Source organism: Daphnia magna, linkage group LG5, assembly GCF_020631705.1.
Source record: "Daphnia magna isolate NIES linkage group LG5, ASM2063170v1.1, whole genome shotgun sequence".
Classification (NCBI taxonomy): Eukaryota; Metazoa; Arthropoda; class Branchiopoda; order Diplostraca; family Daphniidae; genus Daphnia; species Daphnia magna.
In genome coordinates, this window is record NC_059186.1 from 11027864 (window position 1) to 11055782 (window position 27919).

At 38.8% G+C, this 27919-nt stretch overlaps 6 protein-coding genes and 1 long non-coding RNA gene across 12 annotated transcripts in view; 2 read left to right on the top strand and 5 right to left on the bottom strand.

Moving 5' to 3' along the window:
- LOC116923485 (kinesin-like protein KIF26B) overlaps window positions 1-7771 on the bottom strand; it is a 65099-nt gene extending 57328 nt beyond the window's left edge. The window contains exons 1-2 of one of the 2 annotated variants that reach the window (XM_045174116.1): window positions 7266-7771; window positions 2182-2371 (exon numbers count right to left, since the gene is read on the bottom strand). In XM_045174116.1, the coding sequence (XP_045030051.1) occupies window positions 2182-2312 (131 nt within the window). In that variant the 5' untranslated portion in view covers window positions 2313-2371; window positions 7266-7771. Of the gene's footprint in view, window positions 1-2181; window positions 2372-3782; window positions 3798-7265 lie in introns of those variants that run through there. The other variant, XM_045174117.1, reaches the window with a different exon arrangement.
- Window positions 7772-11727: 3956 nt separating this feature from the next.
- On the bottom strand, window positions 11728-15542 carry LOC116923481 (leucine-rich repeat-containing protein 17). Of its 4 annotated transcripts, none has more exons than XM_045174144.1 (10): window positions 14736-15542; window positions 14504-14662; window positions 14333-14440; window positions 13974-14268; window positions 13890-13905; window positions 13362-13807; window positions 12986-13206; window positions 12346-12524; window positions 11978-12070; window positions 11728-11890 (listed from the first exon to the last, which is right to left on the bottom strand). In XM_045174144.1, exons 1-4 carry the CDS (start codon window positions 15423-15425, stop codon window positions 13996-13998), a joined length of 1230 nt encoding a protein of 409 aa, XP_045030079.1. In that variant the 5' UTR covers window positions 15426-15542; the 3' UTR covers window positions 11728-11890; window positions 11978-12070; window positions 12346-12524; window positions 12986-13206; window positions 13362-13807; window positions 13890-13905; window positions 13974-13995. The 4 variants fall into 4 exon arrangements, with proteins under 4 accessions (XP_045030079.1, XP_045030078.1, XP_045030077.1 ...); XM_045174143.1 differs by having other exon boundaries at window positions 13890-13908; XM_045174142.1 differs by having other exon boundaries at window positions 13362-13905.
- A 216-nt stretch (window positions 15543-15758) lies between these two features.
- On the bottom strand, window positions 15759-18651 carry LOC123472517 (guanine deaminase-like). 2 transcript variants are annotated; one of them, XM_045174135.1, is made up of 9 exons: window positions 18314-18651; window positions 17766-17854; window positions 17529-17700; window positions 17245-17463; window positions 17068-17175; window positions 16880-16987; window positions 16641-16806; window positions 16427-16576; window positions 15759-16335 (listed from the first exon to the last, which is right to left on the bottom strand). In XM_045174135.1, the coding sequence occupies exons 1-9, from the start codon at window positions 18404-18406 to the stop codon at window positions 16070-16072; spliced, it is 1371 nt and encodes a 456-aa protein (XP_045030070.1). In that variant the 5' UTR covers window positions 18407-18651; the 3' UTR covers window positions 15759-16069. The 2 variants fall into 2 exon arrangements, with proteins under 2 accessions (XP_045030070.1, XP_045030072.1); XM_045174137.1 differs by lacking the exon at window positions 18314-18651 and adding an exon at window positions 17943-18084.
- Window positions 17980-22439, top strand: LOC116923474 (large neutral amino acids transporter small subunit 2). Its single transcript, XM_032929953.2, is given in 14 exon segments — window positions 17980-18114; window positions 19821-20009; window positions 20076-20149; window positions 20151-20217; window positions 20293-20374; window positions 20438-20553; window positions 20607-20838; window positions 20903-20947; window positions 21012-21135; window positions 21214-21317; window positions 21392-21488; window positions 21559-21708; window positions 21776-21953; window positions 22017-22439. Coding segments are annotated over 13 exon segments (1494 nt in total). The 5' UTR covers window positions 17980-18114; window positions 19821-19837; the 3' UTR covers window positions 22070-22439.
- LOC116923493 lies at window positions 22368-23473 on the bottom strand. The gene is made up of 2 exons (XR_006646972.1): window positions 23127-23473; window positions 22368-23057 (listed from the first exon to the last, which is right to left on the bottom strand). It is a non-coding gene; the product is annotated as an uncharacterized LOC116923493 (long non-coding RNA).
- Window positions 23474-24851: 1378 nt separating this feature from the next.
- Window positions 24852-26357, top strand: LOC123472656 (28S ribosomal protein S9, mitochondrial-like; the record flags this gene model as incomplete). Its single annotated transcript, XM_045174540.1, is given in 8 exon segments — window positions 24852-24971; window positions 25029-25202; window positions 25270-25355; window positions 25416-25491; window positions 25564-25689; window positions 25775-25930; window positions 25991-26153; window positions 26216-26357. Coding segments are annotated over 8 exon segments (993 nt in total), but the record flags the coding sequence as incomplete, so codon positions are not given.
- A 77-nt stretch (window positions 26358-26434) lies between these two features.
- On the bottom strand, window positions 26435-27783 carry LOC116923972 (alpha-(1,3)-fucosyltransferase C; the record flags this gene model as incomplete). The annotated part of the gene is given in 8 exon segments (XM_032930501.2): window positions 26435-26608; window positions 26680-26815; window positions 26886-26999; window positions 27060-27131; window positions 27201-27466; window positions 27538-27616; window positions 27619-27674; window positions 27749-27783. Coding segments are annotated over 8 exon segments (873 nt in total), but the record flags the coding sequence as incomplete, so codon positions are not given.
- Window positions 27784-27919: the final 136 nt, after the last annotated feature.

Below are 27919 nucleotides of genomic sequence, written 5' to 3' on the forward strand. Positions count from 1 at the left end.
CGCGTTCGTCACAAAGCGGCGCCTTTTAAGGGACACCAAAGGGTGCTGCTTCTCTTTAGGTGATGTACAACTTCTTCCTGCAGAGTTTTCTTTCACAACCAAACAGATTGGAAGCGAGAGAGAGAGAGTCTCTTCAAAATGACGGGGGACTTTCTCAAAATCGATTGATCGCTTTCAATTTGTTATCCGACCAGGTCACCCCAAAATCCCACATTCAAATTGCAGATTACAATTCAAAACAAAACATTCCAGAGACATGAATGAACTCATCTTGCAGACTTTTGTTTTTTTTTCTTGAGCCAAGTCTCTCCTCGACGTTACTTTCATTGAATTAAAAAAAGATAAACTGGGGAATTTATTTATTCCAGACCCCCCCCCCCCTTTTTTTTAAAAAGATACAATCAGCTGATTGTTTGCCCCGGTCTCAAGGTAAAAAAAATGGCGTCACAACGTTTTTTTTTTACGGCTACACTTTAGGTAAAACGATATACCACAAGACAACCATTTCGAAAGCGTCTAAAGTGACGGTTACGCCGTTATCTTTTACCTAAGCATTTTTGTTTTTTTAAGTATTATTTGATTTTCTTTTTTTTTTTTCTAAGTGAAAAAAAAAAAAAATCAAATAAGGACTGACACTGGGGCGTCTTTTTTTTTTTAGTATACAATGGAAGACGTTGTCACTACAGTTTGTTTCTTTTCCTCTCGTTGGGCCATCATCCCCCCCTCCCCCTGTGCGTCCTCATCATTAATTCACGTCAAAATGATCGAAACCAAGGGGGGGAGTTGACACGCGTGCTTTCAATATGAACTAAAAGTGTTTTTAAGTTTTGAAAAAATAAATCTGGTTAAAAGATATCCGGAAGCTTTTGTACACTCGCGTGTGCATCTGCATCCGGATAGATTTTTTTTTTTTTTAGCGAAAAGAGGCGAAGAACACAACCCATAGTCTACGGTCTAGTAGCATTTCTAGTACGTGTAGGAAATTAGCCGTGTCCGACGAAAACACACAGAGAGACCGGAAGTGTGCGGTGTATCAACAAGAGGAACGAACCCCCCCACAAAAAAACAAAACATGTCTGTGACGAGTGTGGGTCACGTGCATTATTCAGAAAAACAAAAAAAAAAAATGTTTTAACAATTTTTTTTTTTTCGCTTTCGATATTTTCTGTCAAAAAAAAAAGGGAAAATCAACCAAGGACGACGACAGCAATAACGTACCGACAAGACAAGGGGGAGGGGGGGGGGATATTGACCTCTCATAACTTTCCTACCCCTACACCTCCGCCTTATGTCAACCTGCGAGCCACAGTTTTGGCGGATGTCTGACATGTGAGTTCAAGGATGTGATTTTTTCCCCCCTCCCCTTGCTGACAGGGTTGCCAAAAAAATTATTTTTTCCTTTTCGCAACAAAAACAAGATCGTTTGAACTACTACACCTCCTCCGCCACTTATCGCCCTTTTCTCAAAAGGGCTTTGTGTCAATACTACACCCTTCTTTCCCTACACCCAAAAAAAAAAAAAAAAAAACATTTTTCGCGTCTTATCGATGAATTTTTCAGGTTATCGATTAGACTGTGTTTCGCATATTTACATAAGAGATTGTTTTGTTTGCCAAACAATACCCCTCCCCCCATCAAAGACGCAGACGAATTAGCATCGGATGCAAAACTTCACGAAAAATCGATTTTTATTTTGAGGAATGTTGTGACCGACCACGACCGCGTGAGTACGCAAAAGTGAAACGTTGTTGAATTATTCAACAGCATGTGACGTCCGCTTGCCTTTCTTTACGAGCTTCGCTTATTTTAATATCGGGCCATTCAAACAATTCAAAGGTTATAGAAGCCGACGCTAACAATGGCCGACTGATTTCGATGGCAAAGCGAACAGCGTGAAGAAGTTTCAAGAGAGAAAACGGGAGTCGTTCATCACATACCAGCCGCAGCGGGTGGCAGCCCAAACCTAACCAACAACAACAAATTCTATGCAAATCAAAACAGAATTCGACTCGTAAAAATAGAGCTCAATGAAATTGGCTATGAAGCCGTCGACTCTGTTTTCCAAAAAAACTTTTTCTTTCAGACTATGTAGTGTGGGAAACCTGTTATTTATCGAAAAGGTCATCCGCCTCGTAGAAAGAAGAGATAGCGAGAGAAGAAGAAAATGGAAACGTTTCTGACCTTTGATGATGAAGTCGTCCGTCGGGGGGGAGGTGCTCAACGACGCCCGGCGGGAAAGGGGATGGAACGCGTGTCATCCAGTTCAAATTGCAATCCGATCGCGACGATAAGACAGGCACATTAGTTTCCATAACGTCTCGTCTTCTTTGATTTTCGTCTTTTCTTTCAATCAAAACGACTTAATTTCCTCCTGGAAAAGATTTCAAAAATTTAATAAATGATGAAGACATCAAACAATATAGTGAGCTGAAAATATAACAAGACTAGACTACACAAGTGTTACTACACACCAAAAGGGTGTGTGTGTGTCCTGCGGTCAACAAAACAAAAAAATCCATTTATTCAATAACAACAAAAGAAAAAAAGGGTCTCGTAATAAATTGATGTGTTTGTGTTCCAACAAAAGATCCTCCCCCCACACTACTCCTCTTTCGAAAAAAACCGCAACATGCAGAAAGCCTTGATGGCATTGTGTAGTGGCACGTTCCATAATGGTCTGTCGGTCGACATCATCATCAACGCAGATGGATAAACAACAATTTTTTCAAGTGTGTCAGAAGCCCTGCACTACAATAGATCAACGGTCGGAGGGGGGGCCCTGCTGACACTTGCGCATTGTAATAAAAGGCCATTTTGGAAAGGGGGAGAAAGAGAAAAAAAAAAAATAAATAATAATACATTTTTTGATTAAGTTGAATTTGAGTAAGAGGCCGTTAGGTGCCTGGATAAATAATTTTGATGTCGACAAGAATCTGACAGATTTCTAGATTTCAGACACGTTGCGTCAGCAAACTACGACAGGCAAAGAGGTTATCACGAGCAAACAGCTGATTTTCTGTCCATTATTTTTTTTTAAATAGGAAAGAAAAACAAGAATTGACAGTGAGGCAGGCTGAGTTACGACACCAGTTTTCATTTTCTTGTTGTTTTTTTTTTTTTTTAGTGGCGTGATCAGTTTTCCCACTTGTGTGATGTTTTGGCAGAAAGATGGGAAACAGAAAAGATGATAGAAGTCGAATAAATTTCAAACGTTTTTAAAAGAAACAAACAAGACGTGATGGGATAATATTTTTCATGCCAAAGGTCGTTCCCTGGCGCTTTAAATGACGCGACATTTCCTTTTCATATCGTTTCATAAAATAGAGAGAGAGAAAAAAAAAAGTTTCGAATTTTGATTGCGCGCATATCCGATACGAGTACCGCACCCACTGAACGATAGCCATTTCCTTTTCTCCTTGATTTGTCTAAACGGCGCCAAATTTAAATAACAATTTTTTCTCTCCCCGATTATTCAAGACAAACATTTTCATTCGTACATCCAAACAAAAATCGGAATGCTGTTGTTCATAGTTAAATTACTTCGACACGCATTCCTGCATTTTTCTTTACGTTGAGAGAAAAAATATAAAAAATAATCAAAATGATATGGGAAACGTGTTTCGATCCGACCGAACTTAATTGAGTTGGAGGTTCATTTACAGACGAGAAAATGTTGGAAATACAAAACCCCCTGGCAACTCGGTTTTTTTAAAAAGAATATATATATATATACACACACATAAACACGTGCACACACACACACACACACACCCAATACATACACAGAGTTTTTGAGACGCAGACACAAACAGCTGCGTTCGCGGTCGCGGCCACTTGTAAATTGTTGACAACATTTCAGGACCTTCTTTTTCTTCCGTTTCTCTTCCTATTTTTTCTTTTTGGGACTCACTAAACTAACCGTACTAATAGTGTACACAATCGTTAAAAAAACCAACCCCAGTCCAAGAAGGAAAAAGCTGTATAAACCTCAAACTAACTAGTACAGGCCGTTCTAACTATCAGGACCCTGGAACTGATTTTTTGATTTATATGGAAGCAGAGAAACTGATATCGTGTATGTATACATTTTCCCAGCGATCGAATGTAAAAGAGCCAGAAAGTCGTAAAAAAAAATATATGTCGTCCTTCATTTCCTCACGATGCAGGATGTCTCAATTGTGCGGTTTAAAATGTACGTACCGTAATCAAGAAAGAAAAAAAAAATAATACGAAATCGGACAGAGAGAAATCACGGTCCCTTCCGTCCATTAATGTAAATTTAACAAGAGCCATAGGATAAACGATCTCAATTTTTTTTTTAAGAAGCCATTGCGTCTCCCGACGTGATAAGGCCAATCTCTCTTCTTTTTTTTTTTTAAACAAAAATATCGTAAGATAAAAAATATAAAAAAGCCCGTGAGGGGTTTTGTGTCTACCGGGGATATCCTATCTGAGGCAGCTCTTCTTTTTTTTTTCTTTAAGTGCAAACGGCGGCGTAGTTTTAGTCTAGCAACTCATTATGCCAGACGGTCATCCTTTTATTTTTATTTTTTTCCGAAAAAACGACAAAAAGCTTCTTACTAATCGCTTGGATATTGAAACGGACACGACACGAATCTGCTGCAAAGGGGCAGAATAAATAACGATTTTTCAAAAGAGAAACAAAAAAATGGGGCACGCGACCCCGAGCTAAATGTCCCAACTATGACGAAAACAATGGGGGGAAGAACAAAATTCAAATTTGAAAAAAAAATAAGGAACCAGTTCCTTATTCGGTTGTTTTAAAAAAAAAAGTCCTGTGTAATCATCTTTTGATCTTGGTTTGTGCTGCTGTACTGCTCTCTCATCGATGGTCATTTACGTCCGAGCAAGAAAAAAGGGTCGGTGATTAATCGATTAGGCTAGACAAGACGAAAGAAAAAGGGGCCCCCAGTGTCTTCCTTAATAAATGAAGAAGAATCGTGGGGGTATCGACAACAGCTTCTGGGTAATCAACAAAAAAAAAAAAGAAATAAAGAAGATAACCCCCTCTAGCGATGAGAACTGCTGATTTCGATGCCACACTAAGAGCTCTACTACAGAATTATGTTAACCTTTCATTTAAAAAGGGGGAAAATATCAAATAAAGAGGGCGGTGTGCAGGTACTCATGGAACACGACCGCGCCACTGCTCTGCAAAATGAATTTAAATGTTAAGTGAGGGAGGAGGAGGGATAACAGATGCTGACCGGTTGCGTTTAAAATAATGGCTCGAGAAGCTGAGCCTTTGCAAGCGACAGGAACTTTGGCTTGAAAAATACCGAAACAAAATACGTTCGGCTTCTTCTTGCCTACCGTAAAGGAGGAGGGGGAGGCTCATGGCAAACAGCTGTTCCATCATTTCGCCAGATTTGTCTTTATATACTAGAGACTTTACGCATTACGTTTGGTAAATACGCTGAAAAGAAGAGCGACTCTTAATTCTTGCAAAGGCCTTTTAAAGAAACTCGCAATCAATCCCTTTGGCTCATGGGCTGATGGATCCATTAATCATCACCAAATGTTTGTCATGTTGTTTGCGGGCACAGTCGACTGTGTCACAAGAAAAAGGTTTTTTTTTTTCCTTTTTCCAACGCTCCCCTCCAATTCTTCCGACTGTTGCTCCTATACGTGCGTCTGATGGCTCGGGATTGATAAGAAATTCAAACAAGAACCGCGCGCTCTCGAAAAAAAAAAGAAAAACATTTTTGGAAACTTTCTCCCTACCCAAACAAACTAAAAATTTGATTTTTTCAAAACTGTCTTTCAGTTACCTCCATCCTATCTGTATAGAATTTTCGTGATAACGCTAGTTGACAAATCAAGACAGCAAAAAGAAAAGACATCCTATAAATACGCAGTCTTTCCAGTCGGATGCTGTACACACACACACAATGTTAGCTACATGTGTGTGTGTGTGTATATAATCCAAGTCTAAAAGAAGAAGCCAAGGGGAGTTGATCACGTCCTACTAATCACGACCCCACAACAACAAAAAAATCCTTCCATTTGAGCTGGATGGTATACAAAGAAGCTACTGGCCAGCTTCCACGCGGTTGATGTGAGAAACAAAAAGAAAAAAGGTAAACAACAAGAGTTGGGGGGAAAAAGAAAAAGGGCGTGAATAACATAAACGGGACGCGCCGCCGACGTTGCTGCAAGACTCACGGCGACGAGAAATGCACGGGGCTAGCGGTGGGCCGTAAGAAGCATCATCAAGAAGTGAAGGCGTCTGCCTCTATTAGCGGAGCGAGAGGGTGAAATGTCGATGCCTTTAACCCCACGAGTTTAACAGACCTAGTCTTTCTCCCTCCTATATTTATACACTATATAAAAGCTGTAAATAGCTCATTTTGTGTATATACAACACGCCCAAAAAAAAAGGGACCCGCGCATAAATGCAATAACAAAACATTTTATAACGATGTTCAACACGCCTCTCGCTCTGTTTGTTAGGCAACTGCTTCAACAATTTAACCGGAAAAAAGGATTTTTTTCGTGTCATTAAAAAAAAGAGAGAAAAATCGAGTGTCATCGACCGATCATTTCCCGCACACTTCAGAAGAGAAAAAAAAAATGATGGAGGATGTTTCACATTTTCGTTTTTGCTTTGACACGATCCGAGGGTAAGGTGTGTACACGTTTTGTATACATGCGCACAAGAGGCTTACGGATCGTACGTGATCAAGTGAACATCATCACAAACTATTTGACGAATAATAATTTTGTGGGGAGAGGGGGAAAAAGGAGGGGAACTTCTTCGAGGTGTCCGACTCATCTTCCGGATCGCTATTGTTATTGCCTACATTTATAATGAGAACATCGTTTTCCGCTTTTCATTTTTTCAGCCCCCCCCCCTCCTCTTTAAACAATGGCAGGACAGCTGAATAAAAAATAACAACCAGACTGAGGAAAGAGGAACAGTAACTAAAAGAGAGAAAAAATATAATGATAGATTTCTATGAAATCGGCATCCAGTCCATCATCCCCCTGCCTCAAACGGTTGGACAAATCGGTTCACGCCCATTCGACAATCATCACCCAATATCCCGAGGGTTAATCAAATATACAGCAAGGACGTATAGACGACCGAGGGATGGGTTCGTTATTTTCTAGCTTACCCTTCCTACACCCACTTCTATTCATTTACGTATTTTGTAATTACCTAATCCGAATAAATCAACCCCCTCCCCGTTAACCAAAAAACACAAAACAAAAAAAATCTAATGGAAAGAATCATTATTTACCAATCATATCCTTCAAGGAAGTTTCTTCCTTTTCCACCGACTCCAAACACAAAATGGAAAGCAGGATGGTGTTGATTAAGTATCACACGAAAAATGCACTGCCAGTAGCTCGTAGAACGAGAAACACATACACACACATACACACAAACACTACGCACAAGAAAATTTGAAAAAAAAGCACTCACAACTAATCAAACAATGTTTAAAAAAAAAATCAAATTCGATTTTTAAATTCTCGCCCCAAAGAAAACTCGAAACGCAATAAATCAACATGAAAATGTCTAGAAAAGAACAGACCTAAAAAGTCTTGGCAACACTTGTGTGTGTGTATATATATGATATATATCTATATATACTGGGTCCGAATATGTGTGTACAACATATACACACAAGTCTGCTCTCTTGCCCCGTCTGTTCTGATGTGTATAGAATGTCCAAAGGATGGGGGGAAAAAACAAGAAAGAAAACTTAAGCAAAGAGAAATTTCAAGTCTGACGACCCGGCCTGTGCCTGGACGACTAACTGTGGGTCTCGATCTTGGGTAAGTGAGATCCCTTCGGTTTTTTCTCTGCAGTCGTATCGGAGCCCATAGGGTAGAAAGGAGGAGGAGCACACACAGCATGCTGTGTAATAAGAGAAACCCTTGGTCTATGCCGAATACGTTGTGGAGAGCGTGTGCGAGAGAGAATATGGAAACAGGGCCGTGTATACTCTTTAAAGCTTTCCGTAGCTGACAAATTTTTTTCTTTAAAGGTGTATGCACTTTTTGGTAAACGCCGGCTGCTGGTGCGCCCCCTGGTGACCCGAGCACACGCTCTTAACCTTTTCGAAACTCAAAGCTTGCGCCCCCGAAAAGAAATGCGGCAAAAACTCAGCTCTTATTTAAGACCAAAACAGGAGAAAAAAAGCCCCCCAAAAGAAAAAGGAACATCGTTTATATCATCTAAATAGGAGAGATGGAGGTATATACTAGTGCCTTTCTGCCGCGTTTTATGAACGACGTTGACGACGACCGAGCCGCTTTTATGAATTATGAGAGGGCGGCGTCGTCATCATCAACTTAGGAACGAAAACACAAAAACAGAAGAATGTCTAGTGCGTCTTTTTACAAATGATGCCAACGGGGAGAAAGGTAAAAAAAAAAAGAAAGAAACTTTTAATGTCATCAGTTTGGAGACAACAACAAGCCGCTTTGAGCTACGATGCATTTCCTATAGACTGATCCATCAACCCGGCACGTCACAGCTAAAGACAAGAGTCTTTTTCTTTTCTTCCTTCCTTTAACACCCCCGCGGTGTGAAACAACAATGAGGAATCAAGAAGAAAAAAAAACAATTTCCGACTCAGCTTGAAATCTTTTCGGCCAGCAGGGGGTAGTACGCCACCTACATCGATCTACTACCCCCCTTTTTTTTATAATATCAACAAAAACTCGACACAAAACACCTGAAAAATGATGGATTGCACCTATAGACTGGGATATTTTTTTTCCTTTAATCGGGAAAAGAATCAAAATGATCACCATTAGACGTACGTGTGTGTACGTAATAATAGACACACTTTTGCACACGGTGGCGGTGTTCCACAAAAAAAAAAACGGTACAAAAGGAGAAATGTTTTTTTTTTTTTCAATGGGCGGTAGAGACCTTATTTAGGATTCACGAAAGGCGGAAGGGATGGCCGTGAAAGAAGTTCGTTAAAAAAAATTTTTTTTTTTTTGTTTAAAACTTTTGCTTCCCTTTTTGATTCAAAGTGGTAAAAAGAGAATCAACGCACCGCCGCCATCATAAAGAATTGATCAATTTTGTGTTTTTTTTTTTCAAAATATGTTTTTCTTTCTTTTCTAGTTGTTTCAATCCTCAGGCGAAACAACAAAAAAGGAAAGAAATGTTTTGTTTCTTTTTTTTTTTGAAAAAATGAGATGCCGAGACTTTTGATTACTTTCAGAGGGGGGGTCAAAATAAGAAAAAGTAGAATAGAAACCTTTTTTCGGTCTTTTCCTTTAAAAAAAAATAAATAAAAAAATAAAATCGTACCAAAGTTACGACTCACTTAACGCTAGTCGCGCGAGGCATAATATCCGCCATTTGTAGAAAATTTCATAATGGAAAAATGGGGGAACAAAAAAAAAAGGAAAAAGAAAAAGCAATACGAGAAGATGAATAAACTTCCGAGACGAAAAGTAATGTACGACCATCAAACAAACAAAAAAAAACGAGAATATCCTACTCCCTTCAAGTTTTCTTTTGTGGGGGTTTTGTTTCGTTCAAGTTTATTCAAAACGTCGTCGCGTTTCAAATGGCAGCAGACGGGAAAGAGAAAAACGTGATTCTTTTTTTTTTTTTTTTTCAAAATCTTCGGGAATGTCTTTTCCTCAGAAAAAATTCCTTTCCTAGTTGTTGTGTTTTTCTTCTACAACTAACTAGGACTCGAAAAAAAAATGAAACTGTGAGGGTGAAAAAAAAAACGGGCGAACGCGTTCACGGTTCATCCAATGGCCAGGGGAATCCGGACAGGTGACAGGCGCAAGTCACCCGTACAGGCCCACAAAAAAAAAAAAACGAAAATGTTTGTGATATTTTTTTTTCTTTCTCTTCCATCGAAAAGAAAAGTAAAACAACAAAAAAAAGAAGTGGGGAAAAACAATCTGATGGTGTGTCACGCGTAGCACACGCTCTATGCCTTCAGAAGCTCTAGATTTTTGGGTGCACGCGTGAATGATTTGTCTCTTCAACTTTCTCTGGCAGGATGAAAAGATGGACACATTTTCGATTTGAAATTTCAAACAAGGACGTTGAGAAAAGGAAAAATAAATAGATGTATCAAGATTTTTCGGGGTGAAATCAAAATGTTGAGTCTCCTGATTAATTCCCCTGCGCAGCGAACAGACTGAAAAGAATGACAGCTTCTGAAGATATGTATACACACAGACAGACATTGACGATGCCAAGAAGAAGCAAATTTTCTGACATGTAAGGCTGTCTGTATCAACATTTTTCTTTCTTCCCGTCGAAATCACACGAAAATAAAAGCAGACGTTCAACAACAACATTCGACTCGTTTGCCACTGGGCAATCTTGTTTATGTTTTTCCCTTCAAAAAATTCTGTTTGGTTACTTGTTACCTTCTTTTTATATTAAAATAATAATTTAAAAAAAACAAGAAAAAGAAAAATTCAAGGCAATTACACCCCACCCCACCCACCCCCCTATTCTATCCCCACCTTTTTCGAATCGGGAGCGGCCGCGTTCGCACGGTCCACATGTCCGAATGACGTGATCGATAATCATGAACGATATGATGGACTAGCAAAGGAGAGTAATATGCACACATAAAACTGTGTTGATATATACATCTTGTTTAGGGGAAGGCAATTTTATCAAGGTGATTCCAGAGAAGAAAATCATGAATTCAAAAAAAAAATTAAAAAGATTTCCTTGTCTTGAATCTTTTTTATTCTTTAGAAGAAAAAAAAATGAAAAAAAAATCGAAGGTTCTCGTGCAGACGGCACATTTGTTTGTTTTAAAAAAGAACAGGATTGAACTGGCGCTTCCTGTTGCCTTCTCCCCCTCCCCTCTCCGCCCTTTCTTTACGCCGGTGATGACGATGATGAAGTGACCCAGATGGAAACGGAGGTCACACACAAATGTCTTTCCCCCTTGCATTTCTTCTTGTTGTTATGAAGCTAATAACCTGCTTTATAACTAGTCATACATACCCTTAACTTCAATTAGAGGAGCGCATGTAAAACGTCGATTTACTGGAGGAATGTCGTGTGTCACGCATTTAACAAAAAAAAGAGGGGGGGAATCAAACTAGAAGAAATCTCTTTATTGTCTAAAGCTACCAGGGGAGGAAAGAAATTAATAAAAAACAAAGAGAAAGAAGAAAAACCCGTTAATGTTTGCTCAGACGAATTCCTGTATAAATCTTTACGCCATTATAACTATCTCTTGAATATATATATTTTTTTGATTTGGCTTTATGGCTTTGATATTGCAACTCATTTCATTTCAATTTTCTCTTTTTCTTTCTTTTCGGTCAGGATGATGATGATGATATAATGGTAGGGTTCTATTTTAAATACAGGTTTCCCGACTGTGTTATTACAAAGGTGCGGCCAATTGATTCACAAAGGAGGATAAAGAAATAAAAGAAAAAACCTATTCTCCCCCTGGTCAGTTCTCCTAATCAAATAAATTCACGATTCAAACTTCTGACGGGACGCGCGCGATGATTCGCAACGTATTATACAAATATGAATGCTAGCGTGCTCGTCGCCTCAAATTAAAAAACGCTCACTTGATTAGCTCATCAAATTGGATTTTGCCTTTTTCGTTTTTTTTTTTTTGCCTGCAGTTTAGCCAGGCAAAGCTGCACGAACATTTCTTCAAAAATCAAGTACGGTTCAATAAGGAAAGAAGAAAGAAAGAAGAGAAATTCAATGTGCACTCACCTGACAATATATAATGATGATGTGTAGGCACAATTTCGCCGAACCGAAAAAATCGGTCGGCACTCTCCACTGCGATGATGAGTTTGCATCTTTTTCGAATACTTTGAGAAGGCGAAGAATAAATTGAGTTGTGCATTTCGTTGTCAATTGTCAGAGCCGCTGGAGAACCTGAAATGAATATGTACATACAAATGTAAGTTTAGTATCCCGAAAGGTAGAAAAAAAAAAGTGAACATCGTGAGAGCTCGTATTTACCCGTGGGAGCTAATACTTGAGATGTCGGTCACGCGGCCTTAAAAGTTGAATGACACCTGAGGGGTTGATTCTGGGAACTTGCTAGCGAAGGGGCTGAAACAAAAAGAGGATTTTGTCTAAGCACTTTTGTGTGTGTGTGGATAAGATGCTGTTGGAAATGTTCAAGAGGATCGCCGATATCCCAGGCCTTTTCAATGTTGACACATCAGGCCCCCACTCGACCCATGTCCCAAGTGTTGGGATTTTGAATGGCTCTTTTTTTCTTTGCATGTTGAACGACTCTTTTCTCTCGCTCTTCAAGGTTCTTATTATTGGTTTTATCAGTCATCGAATCCATCTTGGGAGCTTACATGTACGAGAGAGCTTACCTGATGACGAGCCTTTCCACTTCATATTCAACCGGTGCCATCTCCAAACGTTTCCAGCATATTCGACCGGCCAGAAATGTGTTCCTTGCTTCGGATATCGTCGTCACTCCCCAAGTGACGTGATGGCTTCATCTCACGCCAAACAGGAGACAGCACGACAAAAAATAAAAGGATTCCTCCTAACCAAAATAGAAACAAAAAAAAAACGGGAATTGTTAGTTTGAATATTCAGCTCTTTCGCAATCATTCGCGATCGTATGCAAAGATAAACTGAATTAACTTTGACTTGTCTAAATACTGGACAGCAAAGGAATTTCCAACATTTCTTCAAGTGGGAAATTTTTTTGAAAGAAACCAGCAGCCATCCAAAAATGACTCGACGTTAATTCGTTCCGATTCGTAAATAAAAGAAGCTGAGCCGCAATAATAAATATACAGCTACGGATCTTTTTCAATTCCTTTTTCCTTCGCCATGTACGTCATCTTTTTTTTTTCCGGTAATAATCATTCTTCAGTGTCAAACTTGGCGTCGGGCACGTAACTGGACGTAAACACGAGTTTCCCTTCTATGAATGTCTGTAGCCTGTGTATGGCTCTATACAACACCAATAGGATTATACATATACGTATGCGTACGTACCTCATCTTATCTAGCTCTCATCTTTTCTTTCGTCACGTGTCCGACGGTTGTAATGAGCTGCATACGAGGAATAACGTCAAAAGCCTGAGGTTGTTCCTTCCTCCTCCTATCCATTCTGATTGCTCTTCGTCTCTCTCTTCATGGTGTGGTCAGGCCATTGCTGTCTACATTTAGACGTCTGAGAACGTTGCAGAGGCGGCTCCATCACGCAACGAAGAAATCTAGTGCAACAAATGATGTTATATAAAATGAAGATAATTATGAAATAACGCTACAACTTGGTCTAAAGTTGAAATGGGTTTGCGCGGCAGTTGGGAAACATAATCATCAGAACACCAAAAAGACTTTTTTTTCCTTCGTGGGTTTTGCTTCTCACCTGTCGGCTTAATGGCGTTGGCACAACCTCTTCCTTTCTCTTGGGCCTCATCATTTTCCAGCCCAAGATGTTGGTAGTTCAGCTATTTTGGGCATACCCAGATTTTCCTTCATGTAAGGGAGCAAACATGCGTAGGATGATTTATCTGGTCTGTCTTCTATAGTCCAGCGAGCATGTCTACCCAGGCGTGTAAAAGGTATGAATATTCATCAGCTCAATTCCGTCAGACAGACATACAGCAGCCGAGTACGTGGTGCGCATCGCAATTTACTAGCCAGAGAATATGAAGCTGGCATGGTTGGCGACTTGCGCTTCATCTCCGTCACTTCTGGTCTCTTTTTCATTCACCCTTCCCCAGAAACGACAGATGAGCTCTTCAGGTCCTTTTCACGCGTGTTCAGTGTTGCCTATTGCTGCTGTTAACCGAACACCATCCACTGCCTCTCCTGCTGGTAGTTTGGATTCATGGCTGGTTATTTATAGTTTTGCCAACTTTTATTTCAGTTCTTTAGAAATTCTCGTGCTCACCATGCGTCTCTATGAGCTGCTAATAGAGAGCAGGATTATATAGACGATATGTAACTTTTGAATATAGACGCTAGATTTATTTACATAGCTGTTGGGAAGGATGAGATCATTTTCGTGGAGGCAGCAAAAGATGAGCGAAGTAATGGAATATGCCTACGGCGTACATGGATCGCAAGTCAAATGCAGTCTTAATCAATGTCAGTCCGACAAAGATGAAACAGAGAATGTTGACACAGCGAATCGTTATTATGGCTACGGCTGGTACGTGGCAGAGTCTCTGAACGAAGGCAGGTGAACTGATTAAATGGCCTTCAAAGTCTCCACCACATGCCAGGTGGGTGAAATCCCCAATTATGTGCAACTGTTTCATTGCAATACTCTGTTTCAGTTAAGAATCATCAAATCAAGTCACATTTTCAGAGAGCCAATCAATCGATAATTACCTGAAACATTTTTACTGAATCGCAGTCACACATCCAGGGATTGTTTCTGAGCATGACTAGAGGCTGATACGAGAAATTTTCTGTATCAAATACCACACTGTATGCTAACTGCAAACCAATAAAAAAATCTAAGTAAGAAATTAAAGATAATGAATGTGATATATCTTTTACTTGAGTAAGTTTGTTGTTGGCCAAGTTCAAAAGTCTGAAATGGTTTTTATGTCCGGTAGCATTTGGTACTTGAATGTTATGAATATGGTTATGAGCAAGATTAAGCACAGACACATTTCGAAAGACGGGAAGATTAAAGAGAGGAGTGGCATCTTCAATCTAGCAGGTAGTCATGAAGCAATTGTTAAAAAGTGTGGCCACATGGAATCAAGGTCAAAGAAAATTAACTCACCTTATTGTGACTCAAATCAAGTTCTATCACCCAAGATTTGGGCAGGGATACAGGTGTAACTTTAAGTTTAGATTGACTGCAATTGACGAACAAATTTGGTATAGAGTATTGGGAGTCCATAGATCTTACGACACAACGGCATGGTCTCGGACATTCTTTAATGGCGCGTTCAATTGATTTTAGCGCCTTAAAAACCTTCGTCCGCGCCATGCCATCTGGCGAAGAACACTGTAACTTATTAAAACCATCAATTTTCGATTGCCACCTTTGAAGAGATAAAATGTGTTCGCTGCACAAGAACTGGTTATCCTCCAAAAATACTGTTTCCACAATAGGGAAGGAATCAATAAAGGATGCCGAAATGCTGTTGATAGCCGATTGCTGAATCTTCAGTCTGCGGACGGACACGAATATCCCAAAATGGTCACTGAAGCTTTGGTCACCCGTGCTATTTAGATCTTTAATGTGATTCAGAGTCAACTCTTCGACCACCATTCCAGAATCCCTCCAAATATCTGCAACTGAATTTATATTATCACATGTCCATGCGTTCTTTGAAAGGCACTGGCAAGCTGGGGGGCAAATAGAAGCCTCTGTAGTACATACAAGCGCCCACACGAGCAACGATACGATCTGCAAATGGCAGCAATCAAAATTGTCGAAACAATCTTTGACCGTGCTTGTTTGCATGGTTAGCACACAAAGTCGTCGTTTCTTCAAAAAAACAATATATGCGGGCAGATGATAATGATCTTTCACGGGAGGAAACTAAAGTTTGAATGACCACACGTTGCCATTTGCACGTTGTTGATCCCCGTCTTTCGAGTCAAAAAAAGGTCAATAAACGTGGCCGATGGTGGCGCCACGATTAGTTATGTGCTTACAGGGGTTGTCGTAAACAAGTATTTCACAACAAAAAATCAAAGCTGACTATAGATATTCTTAATCGACAAAAATAGTTTTATAACCCAATTTTTTTATATATTTTTTTTTGCACTCAAATGCAAGTCTTGCATTCTAAAATGAGCTTAACCAGTTTTTTTTATTTCCACTGGTGGAAGGGGAAACTAGTTAAACCGGATATTACATCTGGAATAGCTATTATGTTCATTTTCAATCAAGTTGCTAAGAAGAGTCAAATTCTTCAATAAAAAAAGCCGTTACCGTCTAAAGGAAGGGATATGAAATGATAGAGCTTATTGTTAGCGTACATTTTCTTGGGAATGGGCGAATCTCGGAATGTTCGTCTCATCTAGCGGCAGTGATGTCAATCTAGTTTACCATGTTTGTACTAGCAGTTGAAGACGAATAAAGCGAAAATTGAATTTTAAGTCTCAAACCATTTCCGACAATTTTCTTTTGCTTCCTAGCCGCTTGATTCTCAGGGTGTTACTCGCGCCTTCCTTGACTTCTACTCCGTTAACGTAAACCCGAGAAATCGATCGATCGTCGCCGAGATGAATCCACTTTGACAGCCGATTTTCCATGCTTTCATCCGGCCAGACTTCTAGGTTACCATCCGTTGGGGCGAGATTCACAACCAATGCATCAAATTCCTTGCCGATTTCAAAATTTCCCACTTTGTCATCCAGTCCTAGCGCTAAGAAATGAAATAACGTAAAACGAAGCAAAATGATTTGATGAAATTAACATCGAGATTTCCTTATTATTTATTTCATTTTATTTTTTACCTTGAGCCCCTCCAAGTGTAGCCATGAAAAATACATCTCTGAAATTCAGAGGTTTGTAGTCTTCGGATTTGGACAATGAAAGGATGTTGGAAACTGTGATGGCAAAACGCATGGCGTCCAATATTGAAGAACTGAAGCCGCCGGAAACGTCTATTGTTTGAACAGAATGGTAAACTCCGAAAACCAGTGGTATTTACCCATAAAAATTCATTACCAGTTCCAAGGCCAACACGTAAACCTTTCTCCATAAGGCGACGAACATCGCACATACCGCTGCGAATTGAGCAATTCGAATTTGGGCAGTGAGAGATTGAAGTTTGATACTGATGAAGGACTTCCAGCTCCTTGTCGGACAAGTAAACTCCATGGGCTAGAATAGTCTGCACGTGAAAATTTGTTTTGTTTGAAAATAGCTGGAAAAATAATTTTAGAAAAATTTATTTCCTAAATTACCTTGGCAGTGAGTAAATTTGCTTGTGCATAAATATCGACGTAATCTCGGCATCCTTCATGGAGGCTTACTGCTACTTCACACTCAGCAGGATTTTCGCTAACGTGAGTCTGAAATATTTAAGTAGCTGTTATAAATATTGCAACTTTTTTCTTTTATCACTATAATTCCCGACTATGATTTTGCTTACTTGTATGTTAACATTGTATTTAGATGCCAGCTCACTTAAAGTTTTCATGAGGTTCATTGAGCATGTGATAGCAAATCGAGGAGTGACGGCAGGCTGAATGTTTGGATACTGGACAAGAAAAATTGAGTCATAAATGATTTAAACTGAAGTTAAGAATAATACAATAATTTTCCTTACATTCTTTGATTGTAGAGAAACTATAAATTCCTCTATGTCTTTAATTGCACTACCTTTTTCTTCAATGTAATACTCTGGAGAATTCTGATCCATGCTAACTTTGCCGATAAATGCTCTTTGTCCTATCTGGTGTGCAATATCTCCCAGCAAGAGTGCAGAATCCTTGTGAATGGTTGCAAAATACATGGCAGTGGTTGTTCCATTAATCAAAGTGTTTGCCTGAAATAAAACATATTATTAAAATATTATTTTACCATATTACTGGTCTACGAAAGTTAACTTACAACTACTCTAGTGTAGACTTCATTGGCAAATTTCAGATCACTGAAACGAGCTTCAGTGGGGAAAGTATACTTGTTCAGCCAACCCAGTAATGGCAGTTCTAGGCCAAATCCTGCATTGATATATTGAGGGGCATGTATATGAGTGTCGATCATTCCTGGCATAAGAAATTCACTGCAATAAACAGGAGAAACATTAATGATTGAATATGTTACTGATGCAATATAAATTTTTCTTACTTTTCTTTCAAGATGACCACATTTTCAGAAGAAATGTTGTGCTTCTGTTGGACCTTATTTACGTCGGCGTTTTCTTGGATGCACACAATCTGAATTTTTTAAGAAGAAAGAGATCGCTTTAAATATTTGACACTTCACGCGCGCAGAAACTAGGCCATCTATTAACAGAATTTTTACTTATCGAGAGCCATCTATGATGTCATGTTATGACTGGCTGCCATCGACACACGTGCAAGTTTAGTCGTTTTTTTTTCATCCCCTTCACCCCAACCTATTTCTAGTCAGGAAAAGCTTGTAGTGCAGAATCTCTAACCCTGGCTGATAGACCGCGAAATATTTTTCTTCCCAAGTGAGTCTGTTTAGAAAACAAGTTTGCAATTTCTTTCATATTTCCGTAGTTTACCATCACTATTTTAGCAGAATCAGTCAAATTCGTTATCCACAACTAGACTTGTCAAATAGTGATGTGTGCAAGCATGTAACCTACTTCCTACCGGGCATGAAAAATTTGACTATGTTGTGATTAGAAAAAGTCGTTATGTGTTTACCTTTCCTTTATCAACGATTAACACTGTATTGGGGAGAAAACACAGATCGTCAATTGATTTAGAATGAATAACTAGACCGTAAAAGAGTTTCATCCTGTGTGATATGAGAACGAAAATGTAGCAAGAAACTATCGAAATACGAGAATCGTTCGATCGCAGTTTCACTTGTGAAACGCTTTTCGTCTGCGTCACTGAAATTCACGGCTTTAGCTGTTCCGAAAAAAGATAGAAAACAAGAGGATGGAGGTCTGCGGAAATTGTTCGGACATTGAACCTCCCTTGAGGAAGCCTCTTCTCTTGTCCCGGCAGCCCGCATCGGCGGCATCGCTTTTCATTGTAGGACAGGATAGAACTAGAGCGGTCGCACGAAGCACAAAAATTGTCAAACGATTTTCAAATTCTCGCGTCACCTGGCGGCTGAATATGGAATATATTTCTTCGGAAAACCATTAACCAGCATACCATGCTAATCGTCATTTTGTCAAACATTATGACTTGCAACCGAATTAGCTGATGGTAAATTAAACACTTTTCTGCCCCTTTTAATTAATTGTTTGTCTTTCAACTCACAATGTAAACAAAATTTGCCAAATTCAGCCGGCTGAGGGCAGCATTTAAAAATTCTATTCAGTATTTGTGTTTAAAGGCGACCAATCTCTTCTATTCTAAATTCCATATTCTGTTAAGCAACAACAGATTCCCCACAACCCCAGTAGGGCATAAGAATGGAACCAGTTATTCTGGTTGTTCTCTGCCTGGTTTTCAAATAAAGGATCTAATTTGAAATAAGTTTTTAAAAACAGACACATTTTTAAATGTACATTTTCATGATATCATATCATTTTTTCATATGATTGAAACTATGCATTTTTTTGCCTTAGCTTTCGGTCAGGAGGCACGCAAAATTTTGCCAGTTTCGAAATTCAATATTACAGTTCCTTAATGAATTTAACGCGGGAAAAATGTGAGACCAAACTGAAATATTTTGCGGCACTTAACATAATTGTGACGTATTTCAATTGATAGTTGGAATAATATTCGAAATTCGTGATTTCATCTCGTATTAAATCTAATGCGTTATTACAAACTTTAACATGCAATATCGTTGTCGTTCAAAACAAAAACATTGTGAAGCCTTAAGCATAAATTTCAGTTGACCTTGGATGGGAATGAAATTTATGCACACTACGCAATCGTTTTCCTGTTTCTGTTTTTCAATTAGCATGCACGACCACTTAGTAGGTCCTATGCTGATAAGCAGTTAACTTGAATCCTCCCGTCGCATTTCTAAAAATACATCAACAACTCCCAGATTTGGAAGTTCCCAGGGTCTTTCGTAACTTTTAATCGTATACGTACCTGCAAGCAATACCTGGAATAAAAAGCTTTTATTAGAAACAAAGTAGCTTCTTTCTTTTTCGAAAGAGCCACTTCGATTAGTGACGATTCGAAATTCTCCACAGAAGTATTTGCCAAGTCATCGATCTAAACATACCTTTTTCTTTAGGAGCCATCCACCGGAAAATGAAGGACGATGGCAAGCCATTCCCTCCGACTTGCCAGCCACTATTACCTGCATCAGCAGTAACTAGCCCTGACGGTGAGGCACCTCAGCAAGATGAAGGTGTTAAAATGCGTAAAGAACTGGGCCTGTTGGAAGGAACTGCCATCATTCTTGGAATAATTATGGGTTCTGGTAAACCAATCATTTAATCACATGTTGTTGTTTGATGTACTAAAAACCTTTTTATTCTTTAATCAGGAATTTTTATTTCACCAAAGGGTGTTTTGAAAGATGCTGGCTCAGTTGGCTTCTCGTTGATTGTCTGGATTCTTTTGCGGATTGCTCTCGTTGATCGGAGCAATGTGTTACGCTGAGCTAGGCACAGCCATTCCACTTTCAGGTCAGACTAAAACGTTATTCAGACTCTTCTGGGTCATCTTTTAAAAATAAAATGTATTTTTCTATTTGTGTAAAGGTGGAGACTATGCTTACATCAATAGAGCGTTTGGCCCTCTGCCCGCCTTCCTCTTTCTTTGGGATGCCAACTTGATATTCGTGTAACTAATAATAAAGCTTAATTATGGGGACTAGTATTTTATGATTCCCTTATTGGACCACAGACCCACCACCAATGCTATTATGGGGTTGACATTTGCCAATTACGTTATTAAACCTTTTTTTCCCGATTGCGGAAATCCGGATGATGCTGTTCGACTGCTGGCTGCTGCAGCTATATGTAAGCAATTTATCATCAATGTTAACCAATCCTCACAAACTTTCTTACGGCAGGTTTCTTGACTTTTCTTAATTCGTATGACGTACGCGTAACGACCAAGTTGCAAGATGTCTTCATGTTCTCGAAAATTGGAGCGTTGGGGATAGTCATTGTAACGGGCTTGTTTGCCTTGTATATGGGTGTAAATGACAACTTTTCACCCGAAAAAGTCTGGCAGAATACGGCAACTGATCCAGGTCAAATTGCAGTCTCCTTCTATTCCGGAATTTTCTCCTATTGTGGATGGTTCGAAGAAATGTATACCAGTTGCCTGGATTTTCTTTTATCTTGACTTTTTTCCCATTTCAAGGAATTATCTCAACTTCATGACAGAAGAGTTAAAGGACCCTTACAGGTATGCGTTCTATGTTTTTCAAATAGCTGCAAGGAATATTATGTAGATAAAATTTCTTTTTAAGGAATCTCCCCCGTGCTATTTACATATCATTGCCTTTGGTGACGGGTATTTACGTGCTAGCCAACGTAGCTTATCTTGGTGTGCTTACACCTACTGAGATGTTATCGTCCGAAGCAATAGCTGTAGTACGTCCCCCTTTTATCACTTTTTTCTATTTTATTCTTTTTTCCGTTTGGCCAATTACATCCATCGTTTTCTTACAGACTCTCGGGGACAAAATGCTGGGAATGATGAACTGGTTGATGCCTGTGTGTGTAGCCATGTCTGCATTTGGTGGACTGTCAGTTCATATCATGACAAGTTCAAGGTATTGAGAACGCACCTTTGCATGTAATTTATGAACAAACATTACGCAATCTTTTCTGGTTTTTTTCTTTTCAGGTTGTGCTTCGTGGGGGCTCGGCAAGGCCATCTACCAGACATGCTGGCTCTTATTAACATTAACAAACTTACCCCTGCACCATCTCTTATCTTTCTCGTAAAAGGATAACCCGGTTGTTTGGGAAAACTTGGAAACTTTCACTTTGTTTTTCCACGTTTTATTTCAGGGTATGATTTCCTTGGTAATGTTGTGCACTAGTGATGTGTACACACTCATTGATTATGCGGCGTTCGTCGAATCCATGTTCCTAATGTGGTCAGTAGCGGGATTGCTGTGGCTCCGTTACAAGGAACCTGATCTCCACAGGCCCATCAAGGTGTGTAGACTAATTTTAAACTGTGGAATCTAGAGCTAAAGTTTATTTATCTCATTTCCAAGCATAGGTATCTTTGTTTTTCCCCATAGCCTTCTTAATGATCTGTGGCTTTCTGGTAATTATGCCCATCTACGTTCGTCCATACGAAGTGGGTGCTGGCCTCCTGATCACTGCTACTGGAATCCCCGCCTATTTCATAGGCATTTATTGGGAAAACAAACCAAACTGGTTGAAATCTCTGTCGAGTATGCAATGATTGAATTCACACTATTTCCATCTCAACTCTAAACCATATTCTTCTATTATAGGGTCTACAACGTGTATGGTGCAGAAGCTTACCATGGCAGTGAAAGAAGAGTAAAAAGGAAATGATAACACTGCAGTATCTAAAATATGTGCATTACCGGTGCATCTCTTTTCTAGCCAGCCACACAACGAAATCTCATGTCACGTATAACTTGATCTGAAGACCTAATTTGTTTTTAAGACACTGTTAGGCGGAAACCATCCTGTTCACTTACTAAGTACTTTGGCATTGTAGATACGCCCGTTTAAAATATTCAACCCCCACATACTTTGCATATACGTATTTACTGCTATCATTTAGTGAGCTATTGATTGAATACCAATCACACATGACAGTACCAAAAGTGCAAAAATCTCATAAAGGCTTGTAATGCTCAAAGAAACAGTTGAAACCCTGTCCTGAAATACATAGTTTTACAACCACACTATAACGCTAAAACATATGTTTCAATGCCCATCAATTACTAACAACAGTGAGCTGATCGGTTGGTCGTGTTTAACAAAAAAAGTTTTCTTCAAATTCTGTCAAATTGCCGTGCGTCAGGGTTGACACCCAGCGGTGTTGTACCAAAGCGCAACAGCCGCTACGGTCCCAGCCCTACGCACCCGATAAAGGAGTGAAAAACATCTATAGTCACGATAGAGGGCAAAACAACAACATTATTAAAGAGATAAGACAATAAAATTAAAAATAGAAACAAAAAACCTTTGAAATTAAAATGAACTTTACTCATCTATACAGATTCGCTTAACCAGTAAAGTTATAAACTCATTAATGTTCTAATTAAACTTTATGTTTACTACACAAATACCTTGCAACCACAAATGAAGTTGTTTGGCACCTCATGGTTATTAGACAGATTTTCGTATTGGTTTCACCAAGATCTAAGATTGACCAACTTAGATTGACCGCCTCGCTCCTAGTTGAGAATCAAATCGAGCGTGAATCCACATATTCATTTCCTGTTGCTTGAATCATTACTTCAGAGAAATAATTGAATGTGGGCTCGTTTGGAGGTCGCTCGATTTCACGACACATCGCTCTAAATAACAGAAATATCAAACTTATATTGTCCCTTCCTGCCCACTACCGAGCTGCAAAACGAATTTACTTGATAAGCCTAAATCTTATCAGTGCAGTGACAGAAAGGGGGCAAAGAATTCATTCTAGATCGCAGTGTTTTCCACCAATACAGCTCATTTAGTGAGTGACTTTCTACTTAACCAATAAATTATCCGAGAAGATTATTTGGTGAGTAAGGGAAGAAAACAAGGCGGTCTTTCAGGAAATGGCTCTCTTACCGTCTTCCAACACCCCAATTCACATACACAGTAAGACCATCTGGCGGTTTATGTGTAATTGTGTATGTGTAAACGTACTCTTACGCATCTAGTGACAAAAAAAAGTATTGCTAACGGCAATTACAGCATCTCGACGCTTTTTAGCCCGAGTTGCGCCTCCTCCATTCCTCCTTCATGCTCTTAGTGTCTTGATACACGATAGCAGTGTTGCCACTTTGCAGGTTTTAACCTGTTCTGCAGGTTTTTGAGGGTCGGGACAAGTTTTCTTTTTTATCTTGCAGGTTTGCAAGTTTTTGTAGGTTTTTATCACTTTTGCAGGTTTTTCACAGTTTTTTTCAGTTATTTTGTGTCTTTTTTGGACATTTTTTCAGTTTTTAAGAAAAAAGTGGTGTAAATTAGATGAGTTGACAACGCCACATATAAAAAATTGGAATTGGCCGCGTTTACGCCTTGTTGTTTTCGTCTAATCGTCTGTTCTGCTGAACGAAAAAGGAAAAACCATGCTCAAAGCCTCAGATCCTTTATATTTATTTAAACTATTACTTCGTTTTTTCTCAGAATTTTGGTGTTAAACAAAGTAGTTGGCCCCAATTCATGTCTTCTTCGTCCACATCAGATTTGAACTGACGGAAAAAAAATGACATACTCGTGAGTTTATTGCATATAAAAAAATGGTTTTTAGATAAAGGAAAAAGCGCTCACCATCATATCTTTCCTGACGAACTACTTGAAGTAGTATCAAAAGTCAAATCTGATGCAGTTGTCGATCCTGGTGAAAGAGATGGAGTCAAATAGAAGTCCTTTCCTTCTATCAGAGAATTTCTCTGATAATTTTTCCAATGTAAATCGAAAGTTTTCGTGATGCACAATGTGATTCTCGTTCCATAATATTTAATCCAGTTAACGTTTTCTGTTTGTCTTATTCTTAATGATCTCCTATGTTCAACTGTTTCAAAAATTGAAATTTAAATACAGATAAAGACTTAAAAAGGTCATTTTCATGAAAATATTACAAATTTTCAGCAAGTTTTTTCAGGTTTTTCAAAAAAAAATTTCAAGTTTTTAGCAGGGTTTTTAGAAAAATGTGCAAGTTTTCAGCAGGTTTACAGTGATCTGGCAATCAGGTTTTTCAGGTCTTTTGTAAAAAATTTCGAGTTTTCCCGATTTTCGAAGTGGCACCACTGCACGATAGTGCAGCGCAGACGGTGTACACATGGCAGTGCTAAGAGAACTCGTAGTTTTCTCTTCAAAATGTTTTAGGGGGGTACATACAAACAGAACTTTGTTTATCAAAAGACGTGGAGATTTAATCTTTTTCAAATTATTTAGGTTAGTTCATATTTTTTTTTCTGCTCCTCTGTTCCAAAATGGATCTCTTAAACTCAACGAATCAGTTTCAAAAGACGGCCATGAATTGGATTTTGAACAGAGCGATACGAAAAAAAGGAGCAAATCTATGAAGTCATACATATAGCGTGCTAAAATCCATGATATCAATTTTCGTAGAAAGATTTACAGCAAGCTTTGTGGCGTAATGTTTTTCCTTTGTAGACAATTTCATCAAACAGCAATTACATGAGTACAACATAGGAAAACGACATTTGGCTAACATGATGGGGAAAGACCCTGAGTTCTTCACGCAAACTGATGTTGATGTAACTTTTATAACAGTGTGTGTAAAGTTTCAATTATTTACCCTCTTTAATATTCAGGAGGCTATAAGATATTTGTTTCCATCTGGGCTGTTTGACCCACGAGCAAGACCAATGATGAAACATCCTGATGAGATCTATCCTAAACGTAAGGCAGCAGAATTTGATGTTAATGGGCGACCCTATCACAGTTTGTTCTACACATCAAAACCAAATTACTACACACTCATGCATGTAAAAGCAAAACATAGTAGTTTTACTATCAAATAATGGAATACCTAAATTTGTTGTTTGAAATTAGGATTTAGCAGTAAAATTTAAGCAACTGGATAGACATGAAGATAAAATAATAAGCAGGGGAATTCAAAACCAAAAACCTACAGAATTGTAAATTGTGTTTGTTTATTCTTTATTGATATCTAAAATTTACTTTCCCATTGGATGTAGGTTTCTGTTTGGGTCTGAATGGATTCCAAAACAAAAAATTTAAAATGTTCTTCTTGAGTCATTGACTGATGCTCAGGTGATAAATGATTTTTTTAGTGGGAAAACTGCACAATAACGTTTTTTCCCTCTTCTTTATTCGTTTTGGTAGTATGTGAATTTGATCAAAACGTTCGAACGCTTTAGTCAACATCCATATTCTGTCATCGAGAAAGATTTCATCATGCAATTTCGACGTCAACTAGCTGCCCAAGTTGAAATACAACAAGTTCCTGAGGAAACATTAATCTGGATAGTTACATCGTTATAGCAAGGAAAGTAATGAAGTGAGGTCGTATTCGATACTCCATGTATTGTCTTAGTTGATGCGTGATGAATCGGGTCGCCCCTACATGACGTATAATGCCCGGCGAAAGACCTCTAATGCTACCGTGAAAGTAATTGGTCAGGGTACTGGTGTGATTAGCATTAACGAAACAGACATACACTTTTTCCAAAGAGAACAAGATAAAAAGCAGGTAACATGTGTCTTATTTTCTTATCTTAATGGTAACGTAATGAAAGTATTTGTGTTTCAGATAATTTTCCCTTTACAATTCAACGATATGCTAGGGAAAGTTGACGTTGTGGCTACTGTGGATGGCTGTGGCACTTCTGCCCAATCGGGTGCGATTCGCCTTGGCATTTCCATGTGCCTGAGATCTTTCGTAAACGCAGAGACCATAGAGCGCATGCGTTTGGGTAACAATCGAGATATAAGATTCTTAACCTAAACATATTAAAATCAATATTTTTCCATTTAGCCGGACTTCTTTCATTTGACCCGCGAACACGTGAAAGGAAGAAGCCCGATCAAGCTGGTGCTCGAAAAAAGTTCACGTGGAAGAAACGATAGTCAACTTTAAAGTCTTATGGATGAGTAAATACAAATTAATCGATACATTTTTTACAATGTTGTTGTTACTTGGTGTTAACTGTAAACGAAAGTTTACCCGAATCGTGAACTAACTACTTTCAAAGCGTAGAGCAACGTAAATCTCTTTATTTAACAAGTCTCGCTCGATAAACACAGGTAATGACACTAAGTTGTTAACTTGTGAATATTTGTACGATCATTTTCACAGTGGCCTTTTTCAAACCACCAGGAATGAATATTTGAATAAGACTTTAAGGGTAACGAGGTGTTATTAAGCATACTGCAAACCGTAAATGAGAGAAATAATGTAATAATCATAACATGTTCAAATTCGAAAAGAAAAATGTGTACCTGCAAAGCGTGCACCAGCCTTGAATAAAACGCGGTAAGGCTGATATGCCTGATGGAGTTTTCCGCCAATCAAAATACCGCAAGTAGGCACTGTCGTTTTTATCCAAGAATTTCAGGTACTGTGCAAGATGCCGAACTGCTGGCAAAACAAGTATCAGTAGTCAGGTGTGAGAGGTTTAAGTGAATGTATATTATTTAGTACTTACCTGACGTAAAATCACGAACATCAATGTAAGAGCCTTTAGGCGCAACTGCATTATAATTGGCACCACCATAAACTACTGGCACGACATTGAAGAGAAGGGCGTTGTAAAATTTTTCTGAATTGCATGGAGAACTTAAAGACCCTTGATAGAAACAACTTTTTAGTTTTGTAGCACCTGTAACATAGTCGCGGCAGATGGAATTCTCGAAAGAGAGGTAGAATTTATATTGTTGCTCTAACATTTGGTCTGAAATACAAATCTAGTTAACATGGAGATCACCCAATTTGAATATTTTAGACTATATACAGTACTTACAGCATTGAAGATGATTGGCACACACTAAAGGTCCGCATTTTCCATATACGTCATCGTGAACGTACTTTTGTAGCTCAGAAGCATATTTTTCCCGCCCGCTTTGTGTGAAGCAGTTTGAAACAAACCACGCTGCGAGTTTTTTTTTCTGCCGTATTTGGTCCTTCAAAACATCAGGTTCAAACGTCTTGTTCCATATTTGAAATTCAAACGAAGATCCTGCAGTCGGTTCCAGAACAGGGTATGGCATGTAGATGTCAGAATCAGTTCTACAGTTATATGTAGATGTGTGTTTGATGTAGAAAATCTGAGATTCAGGCAAATAGCATATTAACAAAACCTGTAAGTCATTGTCCAATTGAAAATATTATTAAGGTCATATAAAATGTTTGGAGTGTGATGAGGAGATTCTTGTAAGAAAAAATCCAGCGCTGGTTAGCAGATCGATGGGGTGGCATGTCTTTTATGTCCAAATCTCTGATTCATTTTAGGTGTCAGAGGTAGTATAATGAGATTATGATGACATCTTCTTCAATGTTATTTTACCATACCTGATATGGAATATAATAGCAGCACTATTGTCAAAGAAATTGCGGTTATTTGTTACACAACAGCCAGAGGATGTTCTGAAGTTGGTTTTCAGCTAACACCAAGGCTTGCAATCTTGCCAGTTGACCAACTTCTGCTGGAATATCAGTTAAGCAGTTTCCACCCAAATACAA